This window comes from Eretmochelys imbricata, chromosome 3, assembly GCF_965152235.1.
Source record: "Eretmochelys imbricata isolate rEreImb1 chromosome 3, rEreImb1.hap1, whole genome shotgun sequence".
Classification (NCBI taxonomy): Eukaryota; Metazoa; Chordata; order Testudines; family Cheloniidae; genus Eretmochelys; species Eretmochelys imbricata.
In genome coordinates, this window is record NC_135574.1 from 50,163,381 (window position 1) to 50,180,406 (window position 17,026).

A 17,026-nucleotide genomic window follows, 5' to 3' on the forward strand; every position below is an offset into this window, starting at 1 on the left:
CTCAAGGCTGAATTTAAAGTTAATGTGATTACTGCGGAGATAAAGGAATAAGGAAACATGCCTCGGGGACCTAATTCACCCCGGGTGTTCGCTACGTCCCACCACCCAACACAGATGTAATGAGGTCAAGTGGTGTCCGTATAAGATAAATAAGAACTACTAATTATTCCTCAGGTAAGGTTTTTAATGATTTTCGACTATAATAACAGCATAAACAAAACAGAAAAAGAAAAAGCAAAGACCAATATTGGATAAGAATTCATACAAATGGCAAGTTATTTTGGAGACAAGTACACGTAAAATTACTATTCATCAAAGAGCTAATGAATGACAACCGTACATGCATTTGTGTTGACAATTTATACTAAAGACAAGCACAAGTACATGTAAAGCTATTATACACCAAGAAGCTAGTGAACAACAACCTCATGTACACTCGTCCTGATAGGTTATACAGAAGACCCTGAAGACCAGCATATCATCCATCCTTCATCTATTGCTAGTTTTATCCTATAGTATCGATACAGCTTGAGATCAATTCCGCTCGAGCACTCAGACTTCTTTACTCCATAGACTTACCCTGCATTCGTCCGAAAATACGTTACCCTTCAGTCGGCCATTTTCCGCACTGGCCAGGTACAGACTGTCGAGAAGTGCACGTCCCTTCGGTTCAGGGAGTGTGGGCCAGGTATGTAGTATGCCCAAGACACACACTGGCTTTGTGCCTTCGATTTATCTGATCTGTTGGTCGTGTTTCAAAACAGATCAACCAATCAGGGTGGACCACATTGCTAATATGGTCAGTGTGGTTGCCCCAATTGTATAATTGATGCATACTTATCTCCTTATAGCCAATTGTCAGTTAATCATATAATTCAGGCCTATTTATCTTTTGTAGCCAATTGAGTTTTAAGTGTGGTTAATGTGGGTTTGCTTATTTCATAGGAGTCAGCAAAAAGTTGCCTGATTGTAGCACATCCTGACCACAAGTCTTAACTTCCTTTTGCAAAGCTTGCTTTTTAGAGCTTCCAGAAGTTTGAGGCCTAACATTGACAGTACTTTTGTTCAGTTTAAGCTTGACAATACAGTTCTTCAAATTATTCACAATTACAGACAATCATAGAGGTAGAGAAGAAGAATTGGTCAAAGAATAAGCACTTGAAGGCACTACTGTGGAAATGTCACATGAAAGAGGAGTGTTTAATAACAATCACAAACAACAACAACTACAACAACAACCAACAGTAGTTGGAGAGGTAGAAATGAAAGCAGAACAGCTAAATGCCTGAGAAGTTCAGCAAACGATCCCACACTGGGAATGTCATGCTTAACAGTTGTAAAAGTAAGGTCACACAAAGGTCAGGATGGATGATAAGGAGGAGTCCTAGTTAGAAAAGCCGAAAAGGTAATTAACTATGCATAGAAGAGCAATTTCAGTATGTTGGAAAGGGAGGAAGCAATCAAATAAGTTGGTTTAGAAGAGGTTTTTAGATATACAAGAACATCATTTTTTTTCCAAGACCATACAAAGAGGGAACTCTGGAGATAAGCAAAACTAGTGGAGAATCTTACTACTCTTCAGACATCTGCAAACGTGATAAAAATACACACACATCTAAAGCACATGCTGTGCAACATCAGTCTCTGTACAATAAATTTGCTAAATTCCCTTTCTATCAGTAAACTGCAAAACCTATTAATACATTTCTTCCAACCCTCTTGCACCTTTTGATGCAATAATTTGGTCCCCACTGTAAAGGTTTCCATTTGCAACTATAACAATTTCTGGATATTCTGGGTAATCAGAAGAAAAGTTCATTCCCAGTCACCATTGGAGGGACAAGGAAAAGGTTAAAAAAATCCCACAAATGAAAACACAATGAAGTTACTGAGTTCCTTTTTCTAGCAACCTTTCAACTCTGGTTCATCTCCTTCTCTTTATGGTTCTCCACCAACTCTTTTCCCTAGCTTTCCGTGAGACTGAATTCATCCTAAGTGCAGAGCTCTTCTCAGATCTTGGGAGCGGGAAGAGTGTATCTCCACAAACCTGCACCCCATAGCCTTGGCAATATTTACAGCAGCTGAAGGGCTGATACAGGAGGTAGCTGTTCCACCTCCTCAAGCTTTATACCAGTGGAGAGTTCATCTGTGCCAGGGGAATTAATTGCTGGTAACCTTCAGGCAGAGTATGTCCACTTTGCACTGGCTCTGTGACTCAAAGGGTAAATCTACACTGTGCAGTAAGCCCAGGCTCTTACTTGGGTTTGGTCTCAAATCCCCCTTCCAGCCACACACAAATTACTATGATTTCAGTCATCACGCAGGACCTTGGTCTTAGGACCCTGCTTGGGGGATAGGTCAGAGCCCCAAGTCCCTCTGTGGCTTGAATGCAAGTCTTATAATTTTGCAGTGTGGACACAGATATAGCTGCAGACCTGAGTCAGAAAGTGAGTGTAGTGCAATATGAATGCTTTGGCACAGCTGTGAGACCTGGATCCAGCAATTGTAAGTCCAGATTTTCAATGCAGCATGGATACTCAGGTGTGGGCTTGGAAACATTGAGTCCACAAGCCCTGGTCCCACAGATGTTGGTTTACAGTGCAGTGTAAGCATTTCCAAAGTGGCCTGAGTTGACTGGAGAGCTGGCCCTGTATTTTTTAATCATGACCACCATCCTGTCCCCAGTTTCTTCCAATCCATGTGATCATTATTCAATACAAAGTTCACCAATAAAAGTAAATTTACCGAAGTGAAGATGGTAAAAAAAATGTGGAACAGGTCAGAATACCTGGAACAGTCAAAACTCTGACATGGCTTTTGGAGACGGTTGTGAATCCTGGCCACTGTGTGTAGACGGTAGTTTGGGACACAAGAAAACAACCTGTATCCAGCTGCAGCACATCGTGAGAAGTGTGGGGGGGACCAGAGTTTTCATCCTGTGAAAAATTTTGCATTTGGAATGTCATGTTTTAAAAAGTCAGTTTCAGCAGCCAGCTCCTTGGCTTCCTGGTCAGCTCACCATCTGCCAACTTGCCCGCCTGTTAAGTGGACAGCCCTGGGAGCCTGCTGCCTGGGAAGCCAGGAAGCCCAAGGAGTTGGCTAGCTGAGTTAGTACTACCCAGGAAGCAGGACAGCTAGGAAGCCTGCAACCCAGGGATTCTGGCCATTTAGGTACTGGCCAGGTAAGTAACCACCACTGACTGGGCTGGGCAACCCACCCACCTGCAGGCAGACAGCTGGGGAGCTGTCCAGCCTGGGAGCCAGCTTCCCAGGTAGTCTGGAGAACCTAATAGTCCAGAAGCCTGCCAGGCGAGGAGCTGGGCAGCTGGGAGGACTGGCAGGAAACAGGTTAGCCTGCTTGCTGGGTTTCCATCAAAAGTTTATACAGAATCTAATTGACAGAAAGTTTTGATTCAGCAAATCAGCATTTACCAACACGAAACTGTTCTGCTGGAAAATTCTTGACTAGCTCTATTCAAGGTGGGTTAGCATTCAGAAGTTTATAGAGCACTGGGGACCTGGCTATTTTAAGCTCCTTTCCCAATTTTCACCCACAAAGAGTGGTGCCATTTGGTTTCTTGAAGCACTTCTTAGCATGAGTGTGGTTTTCTGAATTAGGGCTTCAGAGTTTACTTCTTCCTACTGTGGGAGTTGCATTCCATCCTGAAGTTCATGCTCTCTTGTCCATAGAGTTGGACCTCCTGGTTCAGGGATTAAGGCATTCTCACTAGAACCACTTGAGTCCTGGAATTTCCTCCCTCATGCATTCTGCCCAAGTCCAAGTTTGGTGATTATTATTTTTAAGGGTACAAGTCAAGATACTTTTTCTTAATGGCTTTTTCTTAATTTGTGCCCTTAGCCTGAGGGTATCCCATCAATAAGATAGGTGGCTGGCTTGTGCTAATTGCTAGACAGATGTTGATTTTAATGTCTGTAAAGTGCTCGGCTATCATGAACATAAATAGAATATCAACAACCCAAATAAACAGCTTCATTTGTACTTCTTCCTTAACTTTTATATTTTATTTCCCCCTTGTTGTTACATTGAAGTCCTTTGCTTAACTGCCCAGCTATGTCATGTACATCAAGTCTGGGAAGGATTTGTTTCTCCATTTAATGTTTTACTTATAGGAGTTACACGTTTATAGATACCAGCCCCTAGTGTTATGATACTATTTTAATTTAGAAGCAGATGACCGTTATTTCACTGTAAGCCTCTTCACAGATTTATTGAGTCATAAACCTGATGGTGCTTTAGGGATGCTTTCAAAGCAGAGAAATGAGAAACATTAGTGGGAATGTTTTAAAGAAAAGTGTTGCTGGATAGTCTAGAAGTTGTTTCAGGTTTGTAATAATTTTGGGGGTGAATCTGAGTGCTTATGCAAGTGACTGATAGTGTAGGTGCATGGCATATTGTGTATATCTTCCACACAAGCTTTGCCAGTATATCCTGCCAGTACTCCTCAGTTCTGACAAAAAGAAAAATTGTGTATGCAGTAGTGTTGTAGCCACGTCAGCCCCATGATACTAGAGAGATAAGGTGTGTGAAGTAATATCTTTTGTTAGACCAACATCTGTTGGCGAGAGACACGAATATAATGGGAAAGTGAGTATGTTTCCCAGATCCACAGAAGAGCTCTGTGTAAGCTTGAAAGCTTGTCTCTCTCACCAACAGAAGTTGGTCCAGTAAAAGATATTAACTCACTCATCTTTTCTCTCTAATAAAAAAAAAAATCTTGACATTCCAATCTGGGCTTGCCATAAGCAAAGACTAACAATTGTGCCGTGGTTTTCCAACATGGGAAAAATGCCCACTGCTGCCTAGATTGACCAAAATCACTACACATGTTAAAGGTTATGGCCCAATTGAAAATAATAATTAATAATAATATAGCTCCTCCCTCACTATCCAGTACTTTTTTTCACTTACTAATAATATCTTTGTGGGAATTTTAGTAAGGCCCAATTTTACTGTTCATTTTGCTTTACACTGATTTTGCATCTTTATTTTTCCTATTTGGATAGAATTCTTCACAGCCATAATAGCCTGTTTGATAATGATTATGTGTGTGGTTCTATGTTTAAACAATGCTGAAGGGGCTCTGAATCTACTCTTTTAAATGCCCCAAAAGCAGATAGCTTAGAAGCATATTAGAAATGCAAAGTGTTGAAACTTGACAATAGTAATCAGTTTTGCCTTGTCTCTAAAATAGTCACGTTTACCTCAGTAGTAAACATATTTCATGTGTTATAAATATCTTCCTACATTACTAGAGTTGCTCTATGATCATCGATACTCTTATCTGATTACCTAAAATGTTGAGAAGGGACAACAGTCAATACCACTGGAAAAATGCAATGCCTAACAGGGTTTATGATTTTAGAAACAAGATAAAAGCTTTATGACTCAAAGAAAACAATCAAATGCTTTTTTTGTAGCCACAAGCATCATATTTACTTAAAGGATTGTGACTATAAAAGCAAATATCTCTTACAGGAAGCCAGGACAAAAGCTGTCAGAGAACAGGGTAGTAAATAGCTCTGAAATTGTTTTCTCTGCTTCATTTCAAAAGCTTAAGGCTAAGAATGTTTGACCTTTTACAAATGGAATGGTTTCCTGCAGGTCATGGTGCTGTACTGAATGCTGATGGTTATGTGGAACTTGATGCAATCATCATGAATGGTAAAACTCTTGCTGCTGGTGCAGTCTCCTGTATCAGGAACATTTCTAATCCGGTGGCGTTTGCTTGTTCAGTCTTGGAAAAGGTAGAGAACTTTTATTTTCTTCATCTGTGCAGTTTTAATTCTAATGTTTCTTGACAGGGGGACAAATAAGATTGTGTAATTGTTAAAAATGCTCCAGAAAATGTAAAGGGGTCAGGGAGAGAAATGTTAAGTTAAACAAACAAACAATCTAATTAATCACATTTGTTGTCAGTCATTTGTCACCATGACAAATTAGTGAAATATGTAAGGTGTTTCAACTGAAAATTATATTTTTATTTTAGCATTAATAATTTAAAATTTTAATGAATTTTTTGCTGATTAAATACCAAATCTTTGTCCCACTGAGGTCAATGGAAGTTTTTCTGTTGACCTCAATGGGATCAGACTTGGCCTTAACTGTAGACAATTTTTATTTTTTGGTTTGTTAATATTTCCTATGTAAGCTAATGCTTTCTTCCATACTGCCCCTTATGCATGGAACTAATCCATTAAAGACATTACTTGTCTTCCTTCAAATTCCTCCTGCAGACTCACTCCTGCTGTGAAACCTACAAAAATCAGCCAGCTGATGATGACTAGGTTGTGCAACAGTTAAGGAAATATCTGTCTATCTATCTATCTAGCGATTGATCGATTGATTGATCTATCTATCTGCGTCATGACCCCTGTTAATCTCCCATTGCCACTAACCATGGCAGACACCAAATCTGACAATATGCACTGAGAACACAGGAGAAATAGACATAAATGTCATATACAGGGCACCTAAAGTCATCAGTTTCAATGTGGAAGGATTATTTGCAGAGAAGGCTGATGTTCTGTCTGGTATAAAAGCATATATCATGCTTGCAAGAAAGAGAGAGACAGCAGCCCCAAAAATCCCTAGCATGTATATTTCTGTGAACATAAAAAGCAACATCTGTGGCAGCACAATACTTGTACTGGACAAAAGACGGGTGAAAAACACTGCTGTGAAACACTGTGCTACAATGGAACTCATCATGGTTGAACTTGATAAAATAGCAGTAGTTTCTGCTTACAAGCCACCAGCTGAACAGTTGGCCTGGCCAGCCAACTTTCCCCTGTCAGAAAAACCATGCCTCATCATAGGGGTCTTCAATAGTGTCAACACCATCTGGGATACCCCAACAATGACAACAATAAGGAAGGATTTGAGAAGTGGGCAGCACCAAACAACTTGATTTTGCTCTATGACTTCAGTGACAAATATATCTTCCAAAGCACATGATGGAACAAAGAGTACAATCCCAATGTACCCTTTGTTGTTCATCAAAATACAGGCAACTTCAAAAAGGAGGTCATGGCAGCAATTCCAAGGTCAAAGCATAGACCAGTAAGTGCTATTAGAGGCTATAGTACAGCCCAGAAAAACAAAGTATCTGCTAAAAGAAAAGGAGTACTTGTGGCACCTTAGAGACTAACCAATTTATTTGAGCATAAGCTTTCGTGAGCTACAGCTCACTTCATCGGATGCATACTGTGGATGAAGTGAACTGTAGCTCACGAAAGCTTATGCTCAAATAAATTGGTTAGTCTCTAGGGTGCCACAAGTACTCCTTTTCTTTTTGCGAATACAGAGTAACATGGCTGTTACTCTGAAAAGTATCTGCTGTGATTCAACTTTAGAAAGGCTGACTGGGAAGGCTTTACCTCTGAATTGGATTTATCCATCTGTGATATTACTCTGGCACATGAGTGTTATGGAGAATTTGTCTCCCTGGTGTGAAAGACTTCGTCAAAGTACACCCCTATGGCACACTGGAAATTATTTGTACCTGGGCTTTCAGAACAGACCAGCCAACAATCTAAAAAATATTCAGAACTGTTTGACTTGGATCTGTTTGGTGAAGAAACCATTGGACTCAGGAACATGCTTATATGAGAGAATAGAAAGGATCAGTGTGACCATTGGAGGGAGATGGTTGAAACAACAAACCTGTGCTGTAATAGGAAACTAAAGCCTGGGCTAACATTTGCAAGCTGAACCCTGATGGACAAAACCCCAAATTCATTGCCACAGTCTCTCACAGACAAGTTGCACACGAACGCACCCTAAATGGTCAGCCAGCCACAAAGCAAAACAGAAAAAGAAACAAGTTAAGCAGGAATGTTGTCCACTCCTCAGACAGCAAAGTGCACAATGAGCAACTCAACACTGAGACACTTATAATAGCCATGAAAACTCTGAAATGTGGAAAAGCAACTGGACTCCATGGTGTATTTAATGAATGATTACTGCATTTTGTCACAAAAGTGCAGAATTGGATGTTTGACTTCTTTAATTCTTGCATGGAGACAACACAGACCCCCAGGCTGTGGAGACAGGCCAAAGTGATTGCACTATTCAGACCACATAAAGACCGTAGCTCTGGAAAGAGTTATCACCCAATATCCTTTTCTCAACCTAGAAGCTATATGCACAGATGATCATGTGTAGAATAGAGCCAATAGAAAGAGCAGCTGACTGATGACCAAGCCTATTTCAGCCCATCTCATTCATGCTAAGGCTAAGTTGCAACCCATCTCAGAACATCAAAGATAGTTTCTCAATCTGCAAAATTACAGGGTCTGTGTTTGTTCATCTGCCAGCTGCTTACGACACCATGAACCATTGTGCACTTCTACTGAAATTGGCAAGAATTCTGAGAGGAAGCAAAATGGTCCAGGTCATCTACTCCCTGCTTGAGAATCAATGTATTTTTGCTGAGATGGATGTTCAGAAAAGTCAATGGCATACTCAACAGAATGGATTGGCTCAAGGTTCAGTGTCGTCACACTTGCTGTTTGATGTCTACAAAAATGACCGACCAGAATTCCCTGATATGTAAAGATTCATTTATGCAGATCACCTTTGCATCACCACCTAGTCAGAAAAATTTGAGGACATTAAGTACACTCTAAATGGTTCTCTGAGTGTACTTGGAAAATATTATCACACATGGTTCTTGAATGCTATACCTCGAAAGACACAAGTGTGTTCCATTCACCTGAAACACCATCAGGCCATGTGAAAACTTCAGATATCATGGCACGGTACAATCCTTGATCGCTATGAACATCAAGTGTACCTTGGGTTCACATTAGACTGAATGTTGACATTCAAAGAGCACATAAAGAAGCTGAAAAAAAGTGAACTCCATGAATTGTGTACTCCAGAAGCTGGCCAACACAAAATGAAGAGCTGACCCCTGGAAAACTTCGAGCAACCAGTCTCGCCTATGTTACTCCGCTTCATAGTAACATGTCCTAGTATACTTAAGCCATTCACATATAATTGATACTGAACTCAATAAATCCTGTAGGATCTTCACAGGGACATTGAAACTGACTCCCACACTGTCGCTGTACTGTCTTCGAGGGGTTGCACCACCATTAGTGAGGTAGGGTGCCTTCAGTACGAAGGAGAGACAAAAACAGGTGCATGATCCAAGACATCCGCTGCATGGACACATGCCACCACTCAAGAGGCTGAAGTCCAGAAATAGCTCTGTCTGAAAATCCTTTACCCCAAAATACCACTGTGGAAGGCTACATAGTAGCAAAATGGTGGGAAATGCTGATGATCAGTGAGAACCTGGTTCCTTCTGTCACTGTTCCTTCCCCACTCTGAACTCTAGGGTACAGATGTGGGGACCTGCATGAAAGACCCCCTAAGCTTATTCTTACCAGCTTAGGTTAAAACTTCCCCAAGGCACAGATTTCTTTCCTGCCTTGGGAACCAGTTTAGGTTAAAAACCTGGTAAGCTGCCACCACCAAGTGATTTATACAAAGAACAGGGAAAGAGCCTACTTGGAGACATCTTCCCCCAAAATATCCCCCCAAGCCCTACACCCCCTTTCCTGGGGAAGGCTTGATAATAATATCCTTACCAATTGGTACAGGTGAACACAAACCCAAACCCTTGGGTCTTAAGAATGATGAAAAATCAATCAGGTTCTTAAAAAAATAATTTTATTTAAAGAAAAGGTAAAAGAATCACCTCTGTAAAATCAGGATGGTAAATACTTTACAGGGTAATCAGATTCAAAACATAGAGAATCCCTCTAGGCAAAACCTTAAGTTACAAAAAGACACAAAACAGGAATACACATTCCCTCAGCACAGCTTATTTTACAAACAAACAAAAAAAAAACAAAAGAAAATCTAACGCATTTTCTAGCTAGATTACTTACTAACTTTACAGGAGTTGGAAGGCTTGCATCCTTGATCTGTTCCCAGCAAAGGTATACCCAGACAGACAAAACCCTTTGTCCCCCCTGCTCCAGATTTGAAAGTATCTTGTCCCCACATTAGCCATTTTGGGTCAGGTGCCAGCAAGGTTACCTTAGCTTCTTAACCCTTTACAGGTGAAAGGATTTTGCCTCTGGCCAGGAGGGATTTTATAGCACTGTATACAGAAAGGTGGTTACCCTTCCCTTTATATTTATGACACCTTCAGAACGAGTCCCTCCAGGCACTGATCTCAAATGAAAATACTGATATACTCTCGAGTGAGAGCTGGGATGGCAAAGACTTGTGACAGTGTGACCCAAGTGGAAGCTAAGGAATGACCCAAATGTGAATGTGGAGATTCTAGGGAAATGCTTGAACACTGCCCCCTAACAACATACTATACACCTGAGGAACTATTCACAATAAGTTACAACACTGTATTTTAGCTTGTTGCTCCAAAACTGAAGCCACGAAGATGATCAAATATTTAATAGCTAACCAATTCAGTCACATGATCCTTTTTTCATTATCCTCAACCTAAGTTCTTGCCTTCTCTCCTCTTTTTTGATCACACTTTTTTTTTTTTAACAAGTTCTCTCAATTTAGACTGAAAGTGCTTTGGGGAAAGAATCGTGTTTTTGTGTGTGTTTGTACATCACCTGCTATTGGTTTGTCTTTCCTACCTGCTAGGGTCTGAGTCTTAAATTGGAATTTGATTCTTATGTTTCCTTCTCCAATTGATTTCCTTCAAAAAATCCAGGTTTTGTATCAGGGTGTTCCAAACGATCTTAAGCTCCCATTACTACCATAAGATAATAATCTTGTATGTTCTCAGAGGTTTCATTCCATAGTATATTGAGTTGTTGGAATTAATACTTTTCTTATTTCACATTGCATATTGTATCTTTTATATGAATTACTGTATTGGTTCTTGGAAAATGTATACATGTAGATTTTGAGAAATCCAAAGAATGCGATAATGTGAAGATTATATTTATTACTCTATGAGGGGACTAGAAAAACTGAAATGGCACAATGGCAAAGAAATAATTCATATAATGTGTTTTATAATAATTTATTTATAGAAAAATACAGAACTATCCGGTGGCTGATGTAAAAAGGATCAACCTAAACAAAGACTTGCTTCAAAATATCATGTGCTGCAGCCTCACCCCAGCCTCACCCCAAGAAATATAGTTCCCTAGACAATTTTTATAATTATAATTAAAGTTGCTCATTACTGTACTAATTACTCAGTATTACTGGTAACACTGCACAAAGAAAGCACTTCAGATAACAATTTGCTGCTTTGATGACTCCATAAGCTAGGGTCATAGTTCACACATCAGATATAAGCATTAGCATGGAATGAATTGCTAGACAATCTTCTTTAACTTTCTTCTTAAATGAGATAGTTAGAGATGGTATTTAAGAAAAAATATCGTTCATACACTTAACAGACAAAAACAATTGTAAAGTAAACAGAGAAAGATTGTCACGGGAACCAAATGGAACTAGTTTCACTGCTCAAATAAAATCAGTGTTCTGGTGGCTGTTCTGTTTCTAAGTTTTGAAAGTATATTGTTCTAGCTCAAGTGCAAGTAAAATATGATCCTTAAAGATTTTATTTTTATTTTTAATTCAGCTTGCCATAAAAGTGGCTCACAGAAAAAACAAAATGATAATTACACCAGCAAAATTTGCATCTCTGTAGTTAAAGGGCTTCCAGCATTTTCATTAAATACTTCTGTTTTCATAGTCTACAAAAAATACATTGTGGTCATAATCTGCCACAGAACAGATCAGAAGAAAAATGCTTATTTTTGTAAATTAAAGTTTGAAGAAAACACATCAGACTCTTTAGTTATAGATCATCAAAAGAATAGAAATGCTTCCCATTCCCACCCCTCCTTTTTTTTCACTTTTTACAGTTTTTATTAGTTTTCAAAATATAGAAATATTTTTTCTGGCAAAGCAGTCTGATTTATAAGTAAGATGCACCCACTACGGAAGGACCCAAGTTGCTCTGCACAGAAAACTCTGAGGATGTTTGTCTTGGCCCATGGAAGTCAATGACAGTTTTGACAAAATTTCACCCGGGGACTTTGTGGGAGCAGGGGAATCCAACCATATTGGGGCAACTGGCAGAACTGAGAACTGGTTTTGGTTTGTTATACATATTAATATATAATAAATTGTTCGTGCTATACTGTTGGTAGCTGAACATTGTATTTATCAATAAAAAAGGAAATGAGAGATGAAAGGAAAAAAATATAAAAAGATGGATCATGCTCTGATATTTTATGGGTATATGATTAGAAACAGGATCAAATTATATGAGTTATTGTTATCTTTCTACCTGTATGTAACTCCTACCAGGGGCTTGCAGTTTTTTTCCTTGCTATAACTCAAATCTGACCTTAAAATAATACATTTTAGTAATACCTGTGAGATACATATTTGGCTAACAAGAGCAAGCCTCTTTATGACAGATAACCAAATCTTGCAGTTATTACTCCTTATGCAGGAAAGTTTCTCATTGGCTTAAAAATGAGAAGAATAACCATAAACCATTCTTTTTTCTAAAGTGTACATTATTAGCTTATCATATATGGGCTACAGTATTATAGGTGCTGATACAGTGGTGATGGGCATGGTATAAAACTTTAGTTTGGAGCTATTATAGTCAAGTAGATCAAAATCAGCTTTTAAGAATATCTTTACATTCATAAATGACAAGTGAAACCCATTTCAGTGTATCATTACACTATTTATAAGTGTAAATATATTTTTAAAAGAGTGCCCCCACACATTTATTTTTAAATCCCACAATTCTGTGGGTTCAAGAACATGTTAGGCTGCTGACCAAAATTACTTGGACCATCCTTCTCTGTGGTGAGGATGTGAGATGCTGCCCATGTGAAGAAAGCTCAGGTGATTAAGCATCTTGCCTTCTGGCTGTTTTGCATCCTGAATTTGTGGAAACATCCACTTTTCCTTCCTATGGGATGCAATCTTCAGGGCTTTATAGCCATAGTATCCTTTCCTGCACATCCCATGGCTGAATCTCCTTTCTGGCAGAACAAACATAATTTTGTCAAACTGTGTGGTAACTAGGAGAAGTGCAGAATAACTTTCTGCCTATCCAAGTGGTAGTTTGTTGGTGAAAAGCTTCCTTCTCGCCTGTGTTTCCTTCCCTGTTGTGGCCCAACTTCCCCAAAAATGTCAAAGGAGTAATCTGAAAAGGAGAACTGAATCTGCTTCAGGCCTTTACACATAAAGATTCATGAGCTTCCTTGAGGATATGCCCTAATGAATGCCCCGAACTTTTCAGTACAGAGGTCATTCCAGGCCTAATTTTAGGACACCAGGTAATAGAAACTTGGGTGCAGGTCCGTCTCTGTCTCTGCCAAGCTCTGTGCTGCATAGTCCAGTGCCTTTTGGGGAGACCAAAACAAATAAATAAAAAGCAGGATAGAGCCATTGCCATAGCTGGCGTCTGTTCTTCTCTGAATAAATGTGGTGGTCCCTTATCCCTCCTCCTCAAATGCTCGACATTAGGCTCTCGTTGAGCCATGACCCATAGCTTTTGAACAGGATTTGCTACTATCCCCCATAAGAACATATTTATCTCCTCTACCATGTTAATTGGACATGTGTTACTAAATAAATTATATAAGGGCCTTGATCCTATAAGCTGTCCAACGTGCGTGGACCCACATGCAATAGGAAGCCCTATTGATGTCAGTAGGGTTCTGCTTAGGCAGACTCCTGCACCTGTGCAGGAAAGCTTGCAGGATAAAAGCCATAGCAACTTTCTGTAAACTAATCTGCTGCTTCTTCTAAGATCTAGGAATTATTTTGGGGAATTTCTATGGTCTGTGTTATACGGGAGGTCAGGCAATGATCACAGTGGAGCCTTCTGGGCCTTGGAATCTATGAATCTATTATTTTTATGTTAAAACATCAGGGTTTTCACTCACTAAGGGAGATTTAAAACCCTAATATATATGAAACCCTATCACAATTTTGCTAGAACAGCCCTGGATTATTCAAACTATTTATCATCAACCATTACAGCAATTCATTCTGGGGTTAAGCTAATGAAGGAGATAAATATAAGACGGGAAAGAGAGAGAGAGAAAGGGAGAACATTTAATTGAATTTCATTTGTCTGACAGTCTTAATTCCTTCATACTTCATCCTTCTCTTCCTTTTGAACATCCGTCTCAGCAGAAGCTTGGCCAGCATTGGGACTGACAAACCTAAATTAATTCTTCATGTCCCCTGGCAGCCATCCTTTATGTACCAACAATTTTAGGAAGTTTTAAGGAAGAGTCAAAGGTTTAGGTCATAAATTAAAGTATTAACTCAAATGCAGTCTTTAACTATGCCCAGTATAGAAATCCTAGCTATAGGCCAAATTGTGGTCCAGCTGGAAATGGCTACCTACATGAAACTTATCAGCGTGGAAAGGGAAGCAGGCTCTGGGAGCCTCTATGTACTCCTCTTTGTGCAGGTGGGCAGAAGATGATGGGGACTGCGTGGAGCTTCGGATCCCCTTGACAGTACACCAACCACCATAGCTGCATTACCATGCTGGGGAAAGTACATTGTGCTAGGTGTTGACCAGGTACAGTTTACTAACAGCTGGGAGCAGCAGAAGGAAACAAAGATAGATTGTAAGTTGGAGTTCCTGGGTGTTTTAGTATCCTTACCTTTGATTGGGTTGCAAAGCCACAATTGAAACCTATATGTATTCTTATTAAAACATACAGGGTTCAGGGTTTAATGAAAACCTACAGGTTTGATGGCTACAGGAGTGTGACACTACTCCTCCATATTTTTCATAGGGATATTGTTATGATATGATTATGGCATAACTATGATGTATTTATACCAGATACGGCATGTAACATATAATTGGAAAGGTCACGATTTACTGAATATGCTTATCCTATTTGTATGCCTGTATCGTTTTGGTATTTGAAGTTAAGAATATTTTCTATGCATCTATTACAAATGTCTTTACACCTGGGGAACACCCACTAGACAGAATGCAATCAGTCTGGATGGCTGGTTGGTAAGGGCCATTAGGAAGAACAATAGGTCTTTGAAGATGCTAATCTCCCACCTGGGAACTTTCCTGGGGATGCTGCAAACAGCCTCTGAGTTATGGCTGCTCTGACCCTACAGGGACAAGTGACCAAGTCACCTGGTACTGGATTCCATGATAATACTAGTGTTTTTCCACTGACTGGGTGTGGGAATCAAACTGGGAGACGAAGGATTCCTGCCATATGCAAAAACTATATAAGGCAGCGGAATGATATCATCAAGATTCGTTCTTCACTGACTCCCTGCCCAAGAAAGAAGACTGATCGAAACACATGAGAAACAGAAAGACTGAATTAGGGGGAAGGGCTGAACCCAGGCTAGAGGGTTGTCTAGTCTGTGAAAGGAATAACTGGAGTTTTAAGCTGCAAGCAAGTGCAGTTTGCCTTCAAAAACCTCTGCAATCTGCCTGAAATATTTAGGGTGAGAATTTGCTACTTATAACCAGTTTCTTTAGTATTTTAAGCTTAGGATGTGTGTTTGTTTTAGTTGCTAGGTAGTCTGCTTTGATCTGTTTGCTTTCCCTTATTATCACTTAAAATCTATATTTTGTAATTAATAAACTTGTTTTTGTTTTGTCTAAAACCAGTGTGTGTGGATAGCTCAGTGGTTTGAGCATTGGCCTGCTAAACCCATGGTTGTGAGTTCAATCCTTGATGGGGGCCAGTTAGGGATCTGGGGCAAAAAAAAAATTGGAGATTGGTCCTGCTTTGAGTAGGGGGTTGGACTAGATGACCTCCTGAGGTTCCTTCCAACCCTGATATTCTATGATTCTATGAAATCATAATTTGGGACAGAAAGCTGTGTATATCTCTCTCTCTCCACATTGAGGGAGGGGGTGAATTTAATGAGCTTATGCTGCACAGTTCTCTGTGCTGTGCAAGATAGTACAATTTTGGGTTTACCCTCTAGAGTGGGGTGTGCACTTGAGAACTGGACAATTCCTTAGCTGAGCCTTCCCATGCGGAGCTGATTTCAGTGTCTGTGTGTTTCTGCAGGTGGGTGTGTAGGTGGATGTGTCCCTACCTGTGTGCTGGAGAAAGTGTGAGCCCAGGAGCATATCTGCAGCTTGTCACAGCATTATAGGATGAAAGGGATCCCAGGCTGGTGGGTCAGGTGGCCTCAGTGGTACCCCAGTTCCAAGCAGCACCTCGAAGACGGGGAGACCTGTCACAAAGAGAACATTTTAAAATCTCTGGGTTCAAGTCTGATTTCTTTGACAAGAGGGATACAATCCAAAAGAATGAGAAAAAAGACAGTGGAGGGTGGGTGAAGTAGAAGATAGCTTCTGGAAACTTTGGGTCAATATATGTCCCTCTCTTTTAATGTAGGTGGTCCTCTATTGGGCCATTCAGGAAGTAGGGAAAGAAATTCAGCTAGTAAACATTGTGTGAATAATTAGAAAATGGAAAGATATTAAAAGCCTGTTATTTGCCATAATATTATGGAAACTCTGTATTCTCCTAAAAGAATTCTAGCAATAAAAGTAGTTATTTGCAAGCCATGTAAAAAGAAAGTGAGATGTATTACTCATAGCTGAAATTTATTTAAATTTAGTTATTGTTTAAATATAGAAAAAATATATCTTTTTATTGTAGCAAAGTTGATCTAAGCTTTAACATGCTGAAGAGCAGTACAGAGCCAATCTGCATTGCATAAAATATCAGCAATAAGGCATTTATTTACTCTGAGGAAGATATTAATTTAAACCTTCAAATAGACATATAGGGGGTGAGATCCATGATTGTGTAAACTGGTATTTTCTTGAAGTCAATGTGTGGAATATGCAAATTTATACCAAGTGAGGATCTAACACTTTTTTTTTAAATATAATTTTGGTGTATGGTCTTTTACCAGTTGTTTCTGTTTTTATTTAAAGAAATGTGTGCACCTTCTCTCCCAAACACATTAACACAGAGTAATATTTCATAAATCTTAAGAGGCTTTTCT

The 17,026-nt window shown here is 39.6% G+C and overlaps 1 protein-coding gene across 1 annotated transcript in view; it reads left to right on the plus strand.

Moving 5' to 3' along the window:
• The window catches only part of LOC144262011 (isoaspartyl peptidase/L-asparaginase-like), a 225,861-nt gene that overhangs the window by 47,931 nt on the left and 160,904 nt on the right, over window positions 1-17,026 (plus strand). The window contains exon 2 of the mRNA XM_077811604.1: window positions 5,624-5,766. Within this exon, the coding sequence (XP_077667730.1) occupies window positions 5,624-5,766 (143 nt within the window). The remainder of the gene's footprint in view (window positions 1-5,623; window positions 5,767-17,026) is intronic.